Consider the following 16,653-nt stretch of genomic DNA (forward strand, 5'->3'; position numbering starts at 1 on the left):
TCGTGAGTGAGATATGTGAATATTGCATCGTTGTCTGCTCTGTTGAATGCAAGAACGTGTTTTACAGGGTCATGGTGTCGTACAAGTCCAGGTAGAGGTAGTGTGCATAGGACTAATTTATGATCGGATATGCCGTCTAAGATTTCGGTGCATGTCTGGTCGTTCAGGAAATGGTCACTAACAAGAACAACGTCTAGAACAGAACTGGATTTGCCCTGGATACGTGTGGGGACGCGTACGAGTTGTTTGAGGTTAACGTTGAACAATATATCCAATATGACGTCATTCGCAGCACCTGGCACTTTTTTGACGACCATTCCATTTCACGCAGGTTAGGCAGGTTCAGGCAGTTCCTCCCGACCTCATCTGCTTGCAAGAGGTGGGGAAGCAACCGAGACCGATAGAGGGTTACTGCCTGTACACGGACCCGGACCACCGGCAACGCTGGCTCGAAAAGACCTTGCCATCACCAGCGCCGCGGCACCTGAAATAGGAATTCAGCACCAAATTTTAACAATCTGGCCGGTAAAGAAGGGACGACCAAAGTGCGTCTTGGTTAACGTCTACAGTTCACCCAGAGACCAAAAAGCCGGCTTCCCACCGTTACTGAACCACGTATCCACCCTATACTCGTGCGACATGATAGGCTATTTCTCCTCGGAGACTTCAACGGGGAGTGCCATTCAGAGTGGGGATATAAGAAAGACACGGCGAAGGGCCCCAACCTTCTGAGGACGACACATACATACGAACTCTTGGTGATGACACTGCCAGGCGTCCCCCCCCCCCAGACTAGGCAACAGCGTGAATCGTGATACCACACCTGGCGTAACTTTTGTCAATGACGACAGAGGAGTCACCTGGATGGAGCAACCTGGACGAGACGCTAGGCAGTGACTATTACATTATAACTGTAACTTGTGACAAGGCAAAAGTACGCCAATCCCTGAGACGTACAGAGAGAAACAGCAGATAGCCCATTCAACACCAACCTCTGCAGGAAAATGGAGCACTTTTTTTAAAAGAAATGCCACCACCAAAAAGTATCAGAACACACCGGGAATGCCAGCGGTGGACAACCAACTGGCCCACCTATAGGAGGCCCGTAGAAGTCAATCAAAGCGTTGGAAGTGACAGAGACACAACCATAAACTCCGACGTCAGGTAGCCAACTGGCAGAAGAAGTCAACGCCTACGCCAGAGAGCTCGATAGCAACAACTGGCGAAGTTTTTTCAACTCCCTACAAGACATCCTGAGCACCAAGAAAACCTGGGCTATCCTCCGTTGCATGCTGGACCCATCCAGCACACGTACACAAGGGAATAACGTCATGAGGAAACTGGTCGGAGAATACCCAGGCACGGAAGACAAGCTTCTCCAACTACTAAAGGACACTTACACCGGAGAAGCACAGACGCCATCACCTAGCCCCAGAAACTATCACGACCAAGATAAGGGAAACCTGGGCGCCCCTATTAGCTTCGCAGAAGTCTACGCCACCTCTCAGGCGTTTAAGAAGAACACAGCACCGGACCCCGATCGGATTACCAATGCGATGCTAAGAAACCTGAGCGAATCGGCCATCCAACAGCTAATCGATTTCTTTAATAATGACACGGTATGGAAACTCTACGGCCGACTACCCTCGGAATGGAAAACGGCAAACGTTATTCTAATACCGAAGCCGGGGAAGCCGCGCGAACCAGGGCAACTACGGCCCATCTCGCGCATTTCATGTCTGGGCAAGCTTTTCGAACGAGTCGGCCTCACAAGACTCGAGAGACATAGAGCAAAACGACCGGTTTCCGGCCATAATGTTTGGCTTCAGGAGAAAGGTATTGGACCAAGACGTCTTCCTACTGCTGAAAGACGAAGTCCTGAACGCCCCATCAGGAAGCCCAGACAGGATCTTGCTCGCACTCGACATTAAAAAAGCTTTTGACACAATCTCGCACTCCACGAATCTTGAGGGGCTCGGGGACGTAAGATATGGTGATACAATATATTGATACGTGCAGGACTTCTTAAGCAACCGCACCGCCCATATTGGGATAGGTACGACACGCTCACTCCCATACGACCTACCGGACGAGGTACCCCTCAAGGTTCTGTACTATCACCGCTCCTATTCAAAATCGGCTTACGCAAACTGGCACTGGAGGAGCACCGAAATCTCGAGTGTGCCATATCCGTGGATGACATCACGCTATGGGCCACTCGAGGCTCGTACGGCGAGCGGCAAGACATCCTCCAAAGAGCCATTGACACGGTCAAGACCTTCACAAAACAAGCAGGCATGAAATTCACCCTGGCCAAGTCGGCATACCTACACATCAGACCCAAGAATACATAAGCGAGCAGAGCACCGACCCTACAACTCTTTCTCGATGGGGAACCCACAAAGAGGAGAGCAAACATACGGGTTCTCCAGGGCGGTCGGCCACAGCAGCATGCAGGGTGGTCGGCCATTCCAGTGCGGAAGGAATAGGAGTTCGTGAATGCCACACCGAGCCATAGGCGGCACAGATGTATTGCTTCCACTCATGGCAACCCTGGTGGAAGACGGAGTTGCAAACTTGGACTCAATCTGTGAAGACGTGCGTTCGTGAATTCACTGGTGTTCCACAGAATTTTCGTAAGCTCGCATGCGGAGGAGCGAAGACTTGTGGCTGCATCTGTTCTTGACAGCGGTATGGGTATAATCTGGGCACCATCGTGGGCCGACCGGGCAGCGTCATCCGCACTGTCATTTCCCGAAATTCCGCAGTTGCCCGGTATCCACTGGTAGATGACGTTGTGTCCCTTGTCGACTGCGTAATGGTGGAGTAGTCGGATGTCTGCGACTAATTGCACATTAGGTCCATGGTTGAAAGGGGACAGCAGACACTGGCGAGCTGCCTTTGAATCACAAAAGATGGACCATGAATGTGGTGAGTTGGGACCAATAAACTCCAGAGCAGTTCAGATAGCTGCGAGTTCTGCAGCCGTCGATGATGTAACATGAGACGTCTTGAAAATGATGGTGACAGATTGAGCGGGAAGTACCACTGCTCCAGCTGAACTTTTAGAGGAGACAGAACCGTTCGTGTAAACGTTGGTGCGTTCGTTGTGTTTGTCATGTAGGAATGAAAGCATGGCTTGTTTAAGGGCGAAAGATGGCCTCTCCGTTTTCTTTTTGATGCCGGGAATGACAAGAAGGGCCTGGAGTGGATGCAGGCACCCCAGTGGTAGAGATGGTCGTACTGCAGGTGTGAAGTTTGACGGTAAACGTCCATGGTTGGCGGCAATAATTCTGCTAAACGCTGAACGAGGTCGAGCGGCAGGAAGTGAGGTGAGATGATGCGATGGCAGTTGGGCGAAGTGCCTGATGTGCACCCTTAAGGAGTCGACATGAATATACGTATTGATGAGGTGGTCATGCGCGATGGCTATTTTTGCTGCCGTTGATGCACACCTGGGAAGGCCTAGACAAATTCGCAGAGCTTGAGCTTGTACAGACTGGAGGGCTCGGAGGTTGGTCTTACCGGTCCCACCTAGTACAGATAAGCTGTCGCGTAGGAGACCCAGGAACAGTGCGCTATAGAGTTGGAGCATTGCAATCACAGAGGCACCTCATGACTTTCCTGGGTGAACATGGCTGTGTGACATAATGGACACTCCAAAAGTTGAACAGCATGGTATCGTGAGGTTTTTGACAGATGAAGATGGTTCCCAAAAAGTAATTAGTCGCCGTATGGCTGCCGTGTACGGTGAGCATTGCATTTCATTGGCCACTGTGAAGTGTTGGAGAAAACTGTTCAAAGAAGGACGTGAAAGTTACAAAGACGATCCAAGACCGGGTCAAAGCCACCGTGCAATCACCCCCAACACAATTCCAAAGGCTGGTTAGATAAGAACGGAGGATAAGCATCGATGAATTGGCAGGGCATGTGAACATCAGTCACGGTTCGGGTCACACCATAATGCATGAATATCTCGGTTATCGGCTCTTGTGTGCGCAATGAATGCCCAACACTTTGAACTACCGCCAGAAGAGGGAGAGGTTCGGCGCTGCCTTGACTCATCTAATCCGGCATCACAATGAGGGTGACGACTTTTTGTCTGCAGTTGTGACCGGGGATGGATCATGGTGCCGCTACTACGGGCCTGAAACACGACGGCTAATCGTACAGTGGAAACGTTTGAATACACCAACCCCAAGAAAAGCAAAGGCCGTAATTTCTGCCGGAAAGGCGCTGTTGACTTCTTTTTTCGATCGTCAGGGGCCATTATCAATATAATTTGCTAAACCTGGAGAGACTATCAATCTTTTACGATATTGTGAAGCGTCGGATCCACTGCGTGTCGCAATCAAGAACAACTGACGTGGAAAATTGAGGAATGGGGTCACTTGCTCCACGACAATGCCCGTCCCCACGTCGCTGATGTGGTTAACTGGAAAACTTCAAGTGGGAAACGCTGCAACATCCGCCATACAGCTCACACCTGTCGCCTTGCTACTTCCAGATTTTGGAGCGTTTCAAAAGACACCTCAAGGGAACCAGATTCGTGTCGGACGATGACGTAAAAGAGTCAGTTACAGACTTTTTTGAAGCAGCAACCCAAGAGTTTCATGAGAAGAGAATCACGCGACTCGTTAGTCAGTGGGACAAATGTCTAAATGCTCATGGAGACTACTTTTAAATAAAGTACCCTGTTCGTCATATATTCGCGTTGGCTCACTCGCATTTGACTCGCCCTTGTATATTTTGCAGAACTCCGGCTTCTTATATGTGCTTCCTTTGCGACTATAATTTCGGAGCAATTACTCAAAATGCACTACCGGTGACAGCTGCTCTTGCGCAATACATTCTAACAAAGGACAGCGTTATTGAGATTTTTCTCTGGTCGTTGCATTGCAGAAAAATGTAAACAAGGTTCTTCAATGACAGAGAGAGAGAGAGAGAGAGAGAGAGAGAGATGCAAATTATAGAAAGGCAGGGAGGCTAACAAAGTTTTAATAAAATATTTGTCCTCAACTTGTTCATTTCATGGCCTTTATATTTTTCATATCAGCGGCATGCACTGCATTGCTGGTTTCAAACTGATATAATTCTAAAGTTCGTGTGATATTTGCTTTACTTATTAAATATACAGAAGACATAGAAGCATTGATATCAGTTATTTCGGGCACAATTTTTGAGACATACGAGTATATTCTTTTGTGAAAAAATACATATTGTTACGCGAAGGACGAGTGAGTAAGACGAGCAACTATTTACAAGTTATGTTTACAACAACGGTTGCAGCGCTCACCGGTTAGATTCACAGCGCGAGCCCAGTTCTTTCTTCCGCTTCTTTTTTGAAGTGATGGCGCCCACGCGCCATCACTCCAGAAAACATATACCACACGCGTGTAGCAATATTTTACTTGTCTTGACAGTGCGCAGCGTTCAAGAATTCGTTTGCAGCATCTTTGGCAATGGAAACGCTGTTATTAATAATGTTTAATGTATTTGATCCCTCGAAAAATTCTATAAGGAGGAGGCAGAGCTGAAAAGTAAGCTCCCCCCCGAACGAAATTTCTGGCTACGCCGCTGCTCTCTTCCTACCTCTAAACGTTGCCCCTAACGTTTTTCGTTCCATCGCGCTTTGCACGGTCCTTAATTTGTTTTCGAGCTTTTTTAACCTACAAGTTTGTGCCCTGTATGTCAGCACTGGTAGAATGCAATAATTGTACACATTTCTTTTCGACGACAGTGGTAAGCTCCCAGTCGGGATTTGGTAATGTCTGCCGTATACGCACTCCAACCCATTTTTCTTCTACTGTAATTTTCCTTCTGATGATCACGGTCCCTTGTGAGTAACTGACCTAGATAAACTTACTCCTGCACAGACTCTAGGTGCTGACTGGCGATAACAAATTTGTGTTCCCTTGCCAGGCCATTGAGCATTACTTTCGTTTTATGCATATTAGTTTTCAACCCTACTCTTGCACTTTCTCTGTTAAGGTCCTCAATCATTTGTTGTAATTCGTCCCCAGTGTTGCTGAACAGGACAATGTCATCTGCAAACCGATGGTCGCTGAGATATTTGCCGTTACTCCTCACTAGTAACATTCCCAGTTCAATATAGCTTGAATACTTCTTCCAAGCACGCAGTGAATGCATTGGAGAGGTTGTGTCTCCTTGCCTGACCCCTTTCTTGATAGGTAATTCTCTACTTTTCTTGTGGAGAAACAAGGCAGCTGCAAAATCTTTGTAGATATTTTCCAAGGTATTCACGTATGCCTCCTGTACTCCTTGATTACGCAGTGACTCCGTGACTGCTGGTATCTGTGTGTCACGATACATTGTGACACATCACGGTACACAGCATTGTGTGGATTTCAGAGTTTCAACGACGGGTAAAGTGCTTACCTAAACTTAGGATTTTCGTTAACTCGCAGCGACTTTTATGCGATAGTCAAAGCTTTTCTAAAAGCGAAACAAACGATCGGCAATGTGACTGACCAACTTTTTTCCATGTATGGGCACCGGGAAGCGAAAGGCGTTTTTGCATGTACAGACACCTCGTGCGATTCACACGATATCCGCTGCTGGACAACATTATTTTTAGCGCACGACCTATTCAGAAGCGCTGCGCCGAGCGTTGGTGTTTCTTGGCATCCGGATCACAATCGCCCGTTGACTCACTACACCGTGTATCATTTCGGAATGTGAGCAAGGATGTCGTTATCAGGTAATAAATAACCTGATAGCTGCTATTGTTGAAAAAAAATAACGTCGTTTGAACGCTACTCGAGCTTGGTGCGCCCGCGTTTACGAAAGCGAATCATAGCTTTTTTTTTTTTCAGCGTGTACATAGTGGTCGCAGCGTACAGTCGCGCTCTTGCATACTGCGGCCTACCTGTTGTAGGGAGCGTCGAGGTCGGCAGACTGACGTGCTACGCCAGATACAATTCGGTACTGCAGTGGGAGAAAACTCCCTCCGCCAGATATGTGTGTGTGTGTGTGTGTGTGTGTGTGTGTGTGTGTGTGTGTGTCACAGCGCGTTTATTTGCTGTGTTCGTCTGAACTTTGCTAATAAAAATAATTGCTTAAAATTAAGCAGATAAAATCGCCACTCTCCCCTTCGTGCAATGCAAGGAAGGGCATGTCCCATTTTTTCTGCTATTTCAGCCTTTTCACATTGCAAACGCCGGCTCTAATATCCATGCTGAATGTACTTCAGGAATCGCGCCTTGAGCTATGCAACGCATACATTAGACCATGGAATATTGCCGCCTTATGCGTACCTGATTCCTGATGCGCACTGGTGTCAACTCTTAATTACGTACGTTGTGTGCGTATTTTGTATATGTTGTGTGTCTGTGAAGTGCGTTATAGGGGGCTGCGCGCATAATTTCATTTCTGCTCATGCCCATATGGAGTAACACGCTAGGGCTGCTGTTCAGTTTTTATTAAAGTCACTCTTTGTCTTTTTCTTACTTCAGATTTAGCTTCGAGAAGATGACGAGAACCGAAGAGGAACTTGCGCAGAGTTCCGCAAGCGAGCTTCGCCTCGCCCTTTAGTATAACCGATATGGTCGTTCTCTCGCGTGGAAGAAAAGCCGCGAACGCATGGTCTAGTGCCACCAAGGGCCGAGCGATGACGCGCGATGCACCTTGACGTTAAATTAACTCTGACTCGATCCGCTGGCACCCTATTTCACTAAAAGACTCTATATTTTAGCCGTGTCAGTTAAATTCTGTTGGAAAGGCCGCCTGCGAAATTCTGCTCATGACCTACTGACATGAGCGGATCCAGTGGGGATGTCCGGACCCCCCTCCCCCCTTAGAATTTGTTTACGCAGTGCCAGCGTGCGGCACGTGACAAACTCTTTCTTCCCAGCTGCTACTGTTCTTTTGCTCTGGAGAGACAAGAAATGTTAAATAATTATTGATGAGAGCCCGCCAGCACGGAAAAAGACTCATCGCCAGCAATCATCTCACTGGGATTTGATCCCGTGCCCTCGGGCTTAGCAGCGCAGCATCAAAGCCACTACACCACCATGGCGGATGTCTCGTTTGTGGTAATGCTATATTTCTTTCGCGATGTAGTACTCATCGTAGTTGTACGATGTATACTAGAGTCAAGGAGGCGAAAACACTCTCCACCTTTACTATAGAGCGCTTACGGATGCACTTCCGAATTCCACCGGCCGGTCAGAGGCGCTCTTTTCCAAGAATGCGATATATGAGTCGTGATCCCCCTTATAGAGGCGTTTGCAGAGATTCCGAAAAAAGCGGAATTCTTCTCTCCACTCATTAGGCACAGGACTTCTAGATTTTTTGTGCGCGCGATCATTATGCTTTGGGGCATAAAGTTCACATGAGAACTAGTGGGGATATCTAGAGTGTTTAGGTCTGTACTGGGGAATATATTTGCTCATACTGCTCAAAACAAGCACCGTAAACTGATCTACTTGGTCATGGATATTGGTTTTGTCTGTAATCAGTGACCAATCGGTTGTGGGCAAGAAATAATATAAACCAACATAATCACCACTCTTGAAAGCAAAGCGAGAGGTTTCATTTATGCCACTGGAAGAGCTCTGCCTCAGGGCTGACACAGAGGCAGTTATCTTTAGTGATGGATGAAACTCATCGGGAGGCACATGGGAAATGTCAGAGCGAGAGACATCTATAACTTGAGCATTCGAGATGCAAAGGTCCAAGACGTTGCCACATGAATTGGCGATCAAGTTATGCTGCTGAAGGGAACAGAAGTCTAGAAAGTCCAACAACTGGCTGCATTTCTTCTCTATGTAGTGACTGAAGTGAAAATTTCTAAGCGTATTCCAATCAATTCCAGGTGTATTAAAATCACCAGGAAGGATTACTCTGCGCTTGCTGTGAGAAGATATTACACTTTCACTGGAAGAGATGACCTCATCGAATTTATTATTATTATTATTATTATTATTATTATTATTATTATTATTATTATTATTATTATTATTATTATTATTATTATTATTATTATTATTATTATGTTGTTGTTGTTGTTGTTGTTGTTCCATGATAGCTTGCAGTGATATAACCAAAATGCTTAATTTTTCCCTGCCTCCAGTTTTATTTTGGCAGATGCGTCTTCTCTCGGCGTCACCATGTTTACTTCACTGACGTGACGAATGGAGTTGTGCGATAATTCTCAGCCTTGTAGCGGCAGGTAACTAAGTATAATATGTAACTGTTTTAGGAGTGATATAACATAAACTATTCCAAACTCTTTCTATTCCATTTCTGCAATTAGCCCTCCACGCTTGATCAAAATATTTCAGGCCACCCCCACTTCGCCTGTCGGTCATGCGACGTCACGAAAACCGCGAAATCTTCCCATCAGATATGACGTGTACTCACTGATTATGCATTATTGGACTGAACAAAAGAAAACGAATTAATTCCGATTATGTGCCTTTTTCGTCATTGGCCCTCCGCTATTAGTTAAAAGCTTTTAGACCACGCTCACTTTACTTGCCTATCACGTGGCGTCCCCAAACCGCGAAAATTTACTACGTCAAAGTGGCGCTTAGGCATTAAAGATGCAATAATAGCCACAGACTGCCCCGTTCCGAAAGGAATAGAAGATGGCTGCCCGCCGATCGCTCAGGCACTATCTAGTCGGAGCTGCCGGGTAAAAAGGGTTTATTTGCGTATAATAAAAATATGATGTAGTAGTATAACGTTGTCGAGCCCTTTCGGCACGTATACGACGTCGCTCTAACTTTCCTTCGGTGAGAATCCATTTTAGCGGTATTAATGCGAAGCTTTTTTGCCGAGTTCCAGGCACCTTTTTGTACGTGTCTGACCTCTAACGCCGAACGCGTGCAGCTAAGGAACGGTGCAGCTAAGTAGTGTGCGAGTTTATCGTTTCGAGCATAAGAGTTTCATACAATAATTTCTAGAGCGAGCTGTGGCGCTAATGTCTACGTGAGCTGTAAGCAGGGCGACTCATCCAGCTTGTAATTGGCCGTTAGGTTAGTACATGGATTTGCCTAAACTTTGTCCTTTTGGCTTCAATCGGCTTTGTCACTTTGTAAGCGCATTATGTTCAACAAAGTACCCTGTTATAAATAATTAATTAAGCATTAATAAAATCGTCCGACGACAGGATTTGAAAACATGATCTTTAGAACATAAGCCTGATATACGTGTGCGTCGACAAGCTGCATAGAATCCCCCTTTCTCGCGGGTGCAAGCCTGCGCGTTGAGACGCTTGGCGCGCTTCGGTCCGCAGTTGCACCAGAAGAAACCACGAAGAAACCGGACCCGTGCATCCGGGGCCAGTAGGGGGGGTGTCATATACGTCTGAAGACACCCGAAAGTTGTCGATATCTTCGCCTTCCTCGGCTACACCCGGGGGGGGGGGGGGGAGGTGACAGAAGAGCTATCGGCCCCGGGTTCCAGACGACCTAGCTACGCTACTGTGGATATCCGAAGTAATTTTGCCTCGCGAGGAAATTTTGGCGCTTTGGTACTTTTATTATCTGCTACTAAACGGAAGCGGAAATACAGTATTGCAATAGGATCATGTGTAACTAACATTGCATTCGCTAGACAGAAGACGTCGTAAAACTGAGTTAAACTGCTTGACGGAAGGTAGCAGGCATTATTTTCACAAATGAATAAATAAATAAAGCCTTTATTATAACAAATATAGAATGCAACGCAATATGTTTGGCTCCAGAAATAATTTCAAAGTTCTCGCACCATTCCCATGCACGTAATCATGCGAGAACACCCTTGTGTTAAAATGCTGTTTTTACTGTTTCCGCGAAAAAAAAAAAAAAATGGGGAGTGAAGCCACACGCCGATCCTGTCACCGCGTTGTCACTCTATAGTGCCTTACCTTGTTTAACTAAACTTTGCAACGATTTTGCTTTTGACAGAGAATCCAGTCTTCCTCCTCCCCCTTCCCCCCCCCCACCCTTTTAAAGCGGGCGCTTTCGGCTGCACGCTGGAAGATACAACAAAACAGCAGCTGATGCCAATTTTCTTTTCGAATGCATTAACAACGTAAGTAATGCTTTTCTTTATTACGTATACTGTCTAATTGTCTAATTGTCTAAGACGCCGACACCATCCTTCTCATCCGGTTATCATCTACTTTCTCTGCGCTCGGCCCCAGCGAAGCCCTCTCCACTATACTTCGTGCTCCTCGCCTCTTGTCAGACAATTAGGGAAGAAAAGCCTGTCAAGGTAGGCATGCTAGGCAATGTCAAGGTAGGCAAAACAAAGAAAAGGGACCTATAAACTAGGTCAGCGTTTGACTGGGCTCTTCAAACAACGATGCGATTCACCGCCCAATGCTTGCGTCTTACGTAAGTTTGACCTGAGGAGATCGGAATAAACAGATTGGAATAGTTTTACATTATAGGGCCCTTGGTCGACTAACGCTGCCCATGCATTCAGTCAAGTGATCTTATTTTCTGTTCCTACCGTTCTTGCGAGCATACGAGTCATGATTGTATTTCGCACTTTACTCATTTATGAGATGTGGTGTAGGATGAATTTGTATAGAGCATCGCGTCCATTGGAAGATATACCTGTTCTGTCTCGATGCAGTATCCTGTTTGGCGTCATGTCCGACATCCAACAGCCGTATTTCTCGAAAATTCGTACTTGATTCGAATAAAAAAATCCTCTACAGAGGAATTTATCTTTATTCGAACAGGCTAGAATAAAAAAGCCTCTGTTCATGCACCCTAAACGAGAAGCTTTGTGAACCTGGCTGCCAGATTTTACCGCAACTTGTCTGCACTCTATTCGCAGGACTTGGGTTCTCACATGAAGCGTGATCTGAACAAAAAATCTTTCCCTTTGCTAAATTAATGCACGCCCCGCATCATTCGTTTTCTCGCACAACTTTGTTTTGTTACATGGCGGCTCAAATTGCTTATGCAAATGCCTCCTAACAAAACGCGGAACCTTCCGAGCACTTCCGTCTGTACGACGAATCTCTCTCGCGCCTTCATGCTGCGCAAAGCCGGCTGCAGCTGCGCCAGCGATGGCGCACGCATTCCTACGGAAGAGTGCGGACGCCTGCGCGCCTCGTGCATTTCCCGCTGGCATGCACAGGTGTGTCGCAAGTGCCGCTAGTGTCGTTGTCGCTGGGCTGTGGTCGGTGACGTAACGCGGCGGACCGCGCCGGCTGTTCGCGTCGTGAGTCACACCGAGACGGGACGCACGATCGCGGAAGAACAAAGTGGGGCCATCTAGCAATTGCAGCGCGAGTCTGCGGCCTGGTTTGCCGATGCGGTTTCGCCCCTGCGTGGGCGGTATCTCGTTCTGCCCAGAGAGGGCCACACAGGCGCGCGGAAACGCTCGCTGCGTTCAGAAACTACAGCGGTGATATGAAAAAAAAAAGAGAGAGAAAGGAAAACCTGAGGAGGAGTGTCCCAGAGCGCTCGGAAACGCACGCGCGCGCAGGAAAAAAAGAAAAAGAAACTCGAGGAGAGCCTCCGGAGAGCACGCAGGGTAACCAGTCGCCGGCCGGCGCGCAGTTTTCTGGGAGCGACAGACCGTCTCTAGAGGCTAAAATCGCACTTGTGAGAATTTCGAACCGAGGCTGAATCGCAGGCAGCACCGATACGCTACTTCGCCTGAGGTCCGCGCAACGCTGCTAGCCCATCAGCTTTCCATTTTAAAGCGAGGTCGCCCAGTTTTCACGTCTTTCAATCAAGATGTCGCACACTGTGACGGTGACGAGAGTGACGACCACAGGCAGCTCGCCGATGGTGATCAACACGGGTTACGCCTGTAATATCCAGGGAGCCCTCAAGGTCCTCGAAACAGTGAGTGTTGGTCACCGCTCAAGCATATGATCGCTCAAATATCAAGGTGCCGAAACATTTCACTTTGTACGTGAACGCTGAAACCAAAGTGAAATACATTCGGACGAAACGTCGCTATGACTTGCTTAAGTAGGGAATTCAGGACATTTCTTTCGCTTTAACCGCGGCACCGTGTAGTTACCAAAATATGCGTAAACAGCGAAAGCTGTAGGAACGGTGCTCGGTAAACAGGTAAACGTTAAGCGATATGAAATCCGAAACCAATTGCGCGGGAAGAACAGTGGTCACGTGTCGGGGCGTGGTTCTGAGTTCTGCGTGCTTGTCAAAGCGGGTCTGCATGTCGACATTTATCCGTTAGGTCTGGTGCTACTGAACTCTGCGCATCTGCAATGCAGTGAGCCCACTGTGGCAAATTAGATCGCCGTGAGTTGTAGTATACTGGGCGCGGCATGGTGGCACAGAAAAGGTCAAGCGAAGCGTCAGACGCAACGGAGCGGCCGCTCGTCTGCTTCCATTTTTAGCAGACGAAAAGTGGAGCGCGCAGGCTTTCGGACAGATGCAATTGATTCGCGATGCTCCCGGGTCCTAAACTGGCAGCGCGCCCATAGGCTTGTCAGAAAGAAGTACTGGCTCCCCGGTGGCAGTTTGAGCTCGTTGCACGGGGAGCTTCGCGGTTCAGCTTGAATTCAGTGCAACACTTGCATTCCTATTGCACCTCGCGCTTATTTTCTACAAATGTGCAGCGGCAAGCGCTGTCGTATGATCTCAATCCCGGTTAGGGATAGTCAAATCAGGGCTTTGGCGGTGACAGCGCCGAAAGGACGGAGGGAGAAACACAGTCAAAGAGACACGCTTGCTGTTTGAACCGTGACTTATCGTCCTTTTAGCGCTCGCTTAATTGTAATCACTGAGGGGGTGGCAACGGGGTCATCTTTCGTAGTTGTTCACGCATAACTGCTTTTATCATCTCCAGCAGGCCGTTGGAGAAGGTAAGCGTTATCTGTTTATATGCGGGAGCAGTGCTGTCCTTATACGGCCACTCATTTTGTGGCGCGCTCGCCGGCTCGTGCTTTATGGCATTCCAGCATGATAGGCGCGTTGCCGGTGTTTTGATGAGGGTATGACGCATAGCGCAGGAAAAACAAAATCGCGGTTACTTTTACGTCACTGAGAGAGCCGCGTTAAGGAAACAGCTGTGTGCCGGCTCAAACAACTGTTTTCTTTACTTTCATGTATACATAACGGGCATGTGTTCACGATTCCAAGCAGGCTGATAGCTGTAATGGCGGTTGATTGAAACGAAAGGTTGGACATCGAGTGCCATTACTTTATCTTAACTATATCAGCTACTATAATGTACGCCTTCTAAATGGGCCTAATTAGCCAAATAAGGCAACTCGCCGCAATTGTTCTTTGGAAAGAGGGAACTAGCTGCCATCTTGTGCACTGGTGGTGGGCGTGCCATGTTTTGCAATAGTTTCGTAGGCGTTGGCTTATTTTCGTCGCGGTTTCTGCTTCAGAGTTACGTCATTTCCTTTTTTGAGCGAGACCGGATACCCATGATAGGGGTCGAGCCCCGACGGAGTAGATAAGAGAGCGATGTTTCTCAACGCTGACTCTTCAAGTGGCTAGGGTGTCTGCGACTTAGGAACAATTTCTTTATTTTTGTCCTTTTTTTCTTTTGTCCTTGAAGGAAATATACAGAAACGAGAAGCAGTCAATACAGACGTGCAGACGGATGTGAAATCGTTCCATGAATATTCTGTGGACGATAAACGTAAGACACAGCATGCAGCTAGGATGAGTGTCCCAGAATATGTGTAAAACGTGGGGGAGCGCTCTTTTGGCGATGTGGACCAGCGCACCCGACGGAAAGCGAAGTTTTAAAGAAAATAGGCCAGCCGTTTAGATGTTTTACCAAGCCTTGTACTACATAGTTTCTCAATACTTTCATGGTTTCGCGGGGGTTAAAATGTGACATCTGACATATTATCATTATTGTTACATAGTCCAGTGACTGCCATAAAACCGGTTCAAGTGCGTTTATTCCAATCGCATGGTAACATTATGGGAGGTGGTGACAAAATGATCGTTTGCTGAATTTCGGGCCCAACTCTGACGCGGCCTATTCAAATACATGTAAAACGCAAAAATGTTTTTCTGAGAGAACCCCTGTGCCGATTTTAATGAAATTTGTTGCATTTGAGAGAGAATGTTAGATTCTAATGACTGTTGGAAGCGAAATTTCGATTTAGATCCTGAATTTACTTTAAAAGATTTTCAAAAATTCGACAGTTTGGAAAAAAATAGAAGCACGCAGTTTCCAAATTCATAGCTATGCATCAAGAAAAATATCGCGGTTCTGTAACGGCATCCATTAGATCATTCAAAGCGGACAAATTCGATATGTCATTTTACTTCTTACGTGAATTTGTTACTTTGGTTACAAGGGTTCTGCAAAATCTGTATTTCCATATTACTACATTTTTTATATTCATGTGTAACATATCAATTTTGACCGCTTTAGATGTACTATTAGATGCAATTCACAGAATTGTATTATCGTTTTTCGTTGTTGAGTTACAGAGTTGTAAACTTGATAGTTTCATTTTCCGAAAATTTTCAATTTTTGCCAATTTTTAATAAATAATTGACGACCTAACTCAAAAATTCGAAACCAACAGTCACTATATTTTAAGTTTTTCCTTTAAATGCAACAAACCTCGCCAGATTTGGTGCAGCGGTTGCCGAGAAAAACGAACTTTCATTTTACATGTATTTGTATAGGAGCACGCGAGCTAAAGCTTCCTCTTAAGTGCCTTCCGTAAGATTTCTATTGCACTAGTGAAGAAATAACGGAATATTTGGTCTGTCCGCCGCGGTAGCCCAGTGAATATGGCATTGACTTGCTGAGCTCGTGGCCGCGCGTGCGATGGGGCGAAATGCAAATTTCTAGGGGGGGGGGGCGAAATGCAAAATTCTCTCGTAGTTCGATTTAGAAGCACGTATAAGCACCTCAGGTGGTAAAAATTATTTCAAAATTTCCCACTACGGAGTGCCTCCAAAATCAACTTGTGGCTAACTTGACCCGTATGACGCCAGAATCTAATTTAATTTTAGCATTTGTTCTCTAAAAAACACTAAAATGGTGGCGCCGGACGATGATCTTATCAGCGTGTTTCAAGTTGATGAAGATACCGATGCATTTTATCAGCAATAATCAAAACCTAATGTGTCACGTGAAAAACCTTACATATATACAGGGTGTCCCAACTATCATGAACCAAGATTTAAACATATGCAAATGCCACGTAGCTGGACAGAACAGGGTAATTTTGTTTGCCGTCGCTTGGAGATACTCTGATCTTTTTTCCATTCCGCCTAATTAGATCATTAGCCTTAATTAGTTAATACACTTCTTAAATATTGTAATTAGATGAAAAGGGTCAATGAGAAAATTGTAGAGTGCCATGAAAAACTGCCGATACAGCTTTCTGTTACTTAATACGTGCTACATAAACGTGTTTTTCCGAGCCTGAAAGAAGCCGTCGAATACGCGTAAAAATTGCCGCGCGACTGGCCGCTCGAGGCACTTTGCGTGCATTCGCAGGCTTCTTTCAAGCTCAGAAAAACGCTTTTATGTAGCACGTATTGAGGAACAGAAAGCTGTATCGGCAGTTTTTCATGTCGCTCTACAATTTTCTCATAGACACTTTTCGTGTAGTTTAATACTTGAGGAGTTGATTAATTCATTAAGACTAATTATGCAATTAAGCGGAATTAAATATATAATCTGAGTATCTCCAAGCGACGGCAAAAAACATTACCTTGATTC

General features: G+C 46.3%; 1 protein-coding gene across 1 annotated transcript in view; it reads left to right on the plus strand.

The window, feature by feature from the left end:
• Window positions 1–12,461: 12,461 nt before the first annotated feature.
• The window catches only part of LOC142557539 (protein singles bar-like), a 49,249-nt gene continuing 45,057 nt past the window's right edge, over window positions 12,462–16,653 (plus strand). Inside the window, exon 1 of the mRNA XM_075669462.1 lies at window positions 12,462–12,818. Coding sequence (XP_075525577.1) covers window positions 12,708–12,818 — 111 coding nt within the window. The 5' untranslated portion in view covers window positions 12,462–12,707. The remainder of the gene's footprint in view (window positions 12,819–16,653) is intronic.

Source organism: Dermacentor variabilis, chromosome 1 (assembly GCF_050947875.1).
Source record: "Dermacentor variabilis isolate Ectoservices chromosome 1, ASM5094787v1, whole genome shotgun sequence".
NCBI classification, from domain to species: domain Eukaryota; kingdom Metazoa; phylum Arthropoda; class Arachnida; order Ixodida; family Ixodidae; genus Dermacentor; species Dermacentor variabilis.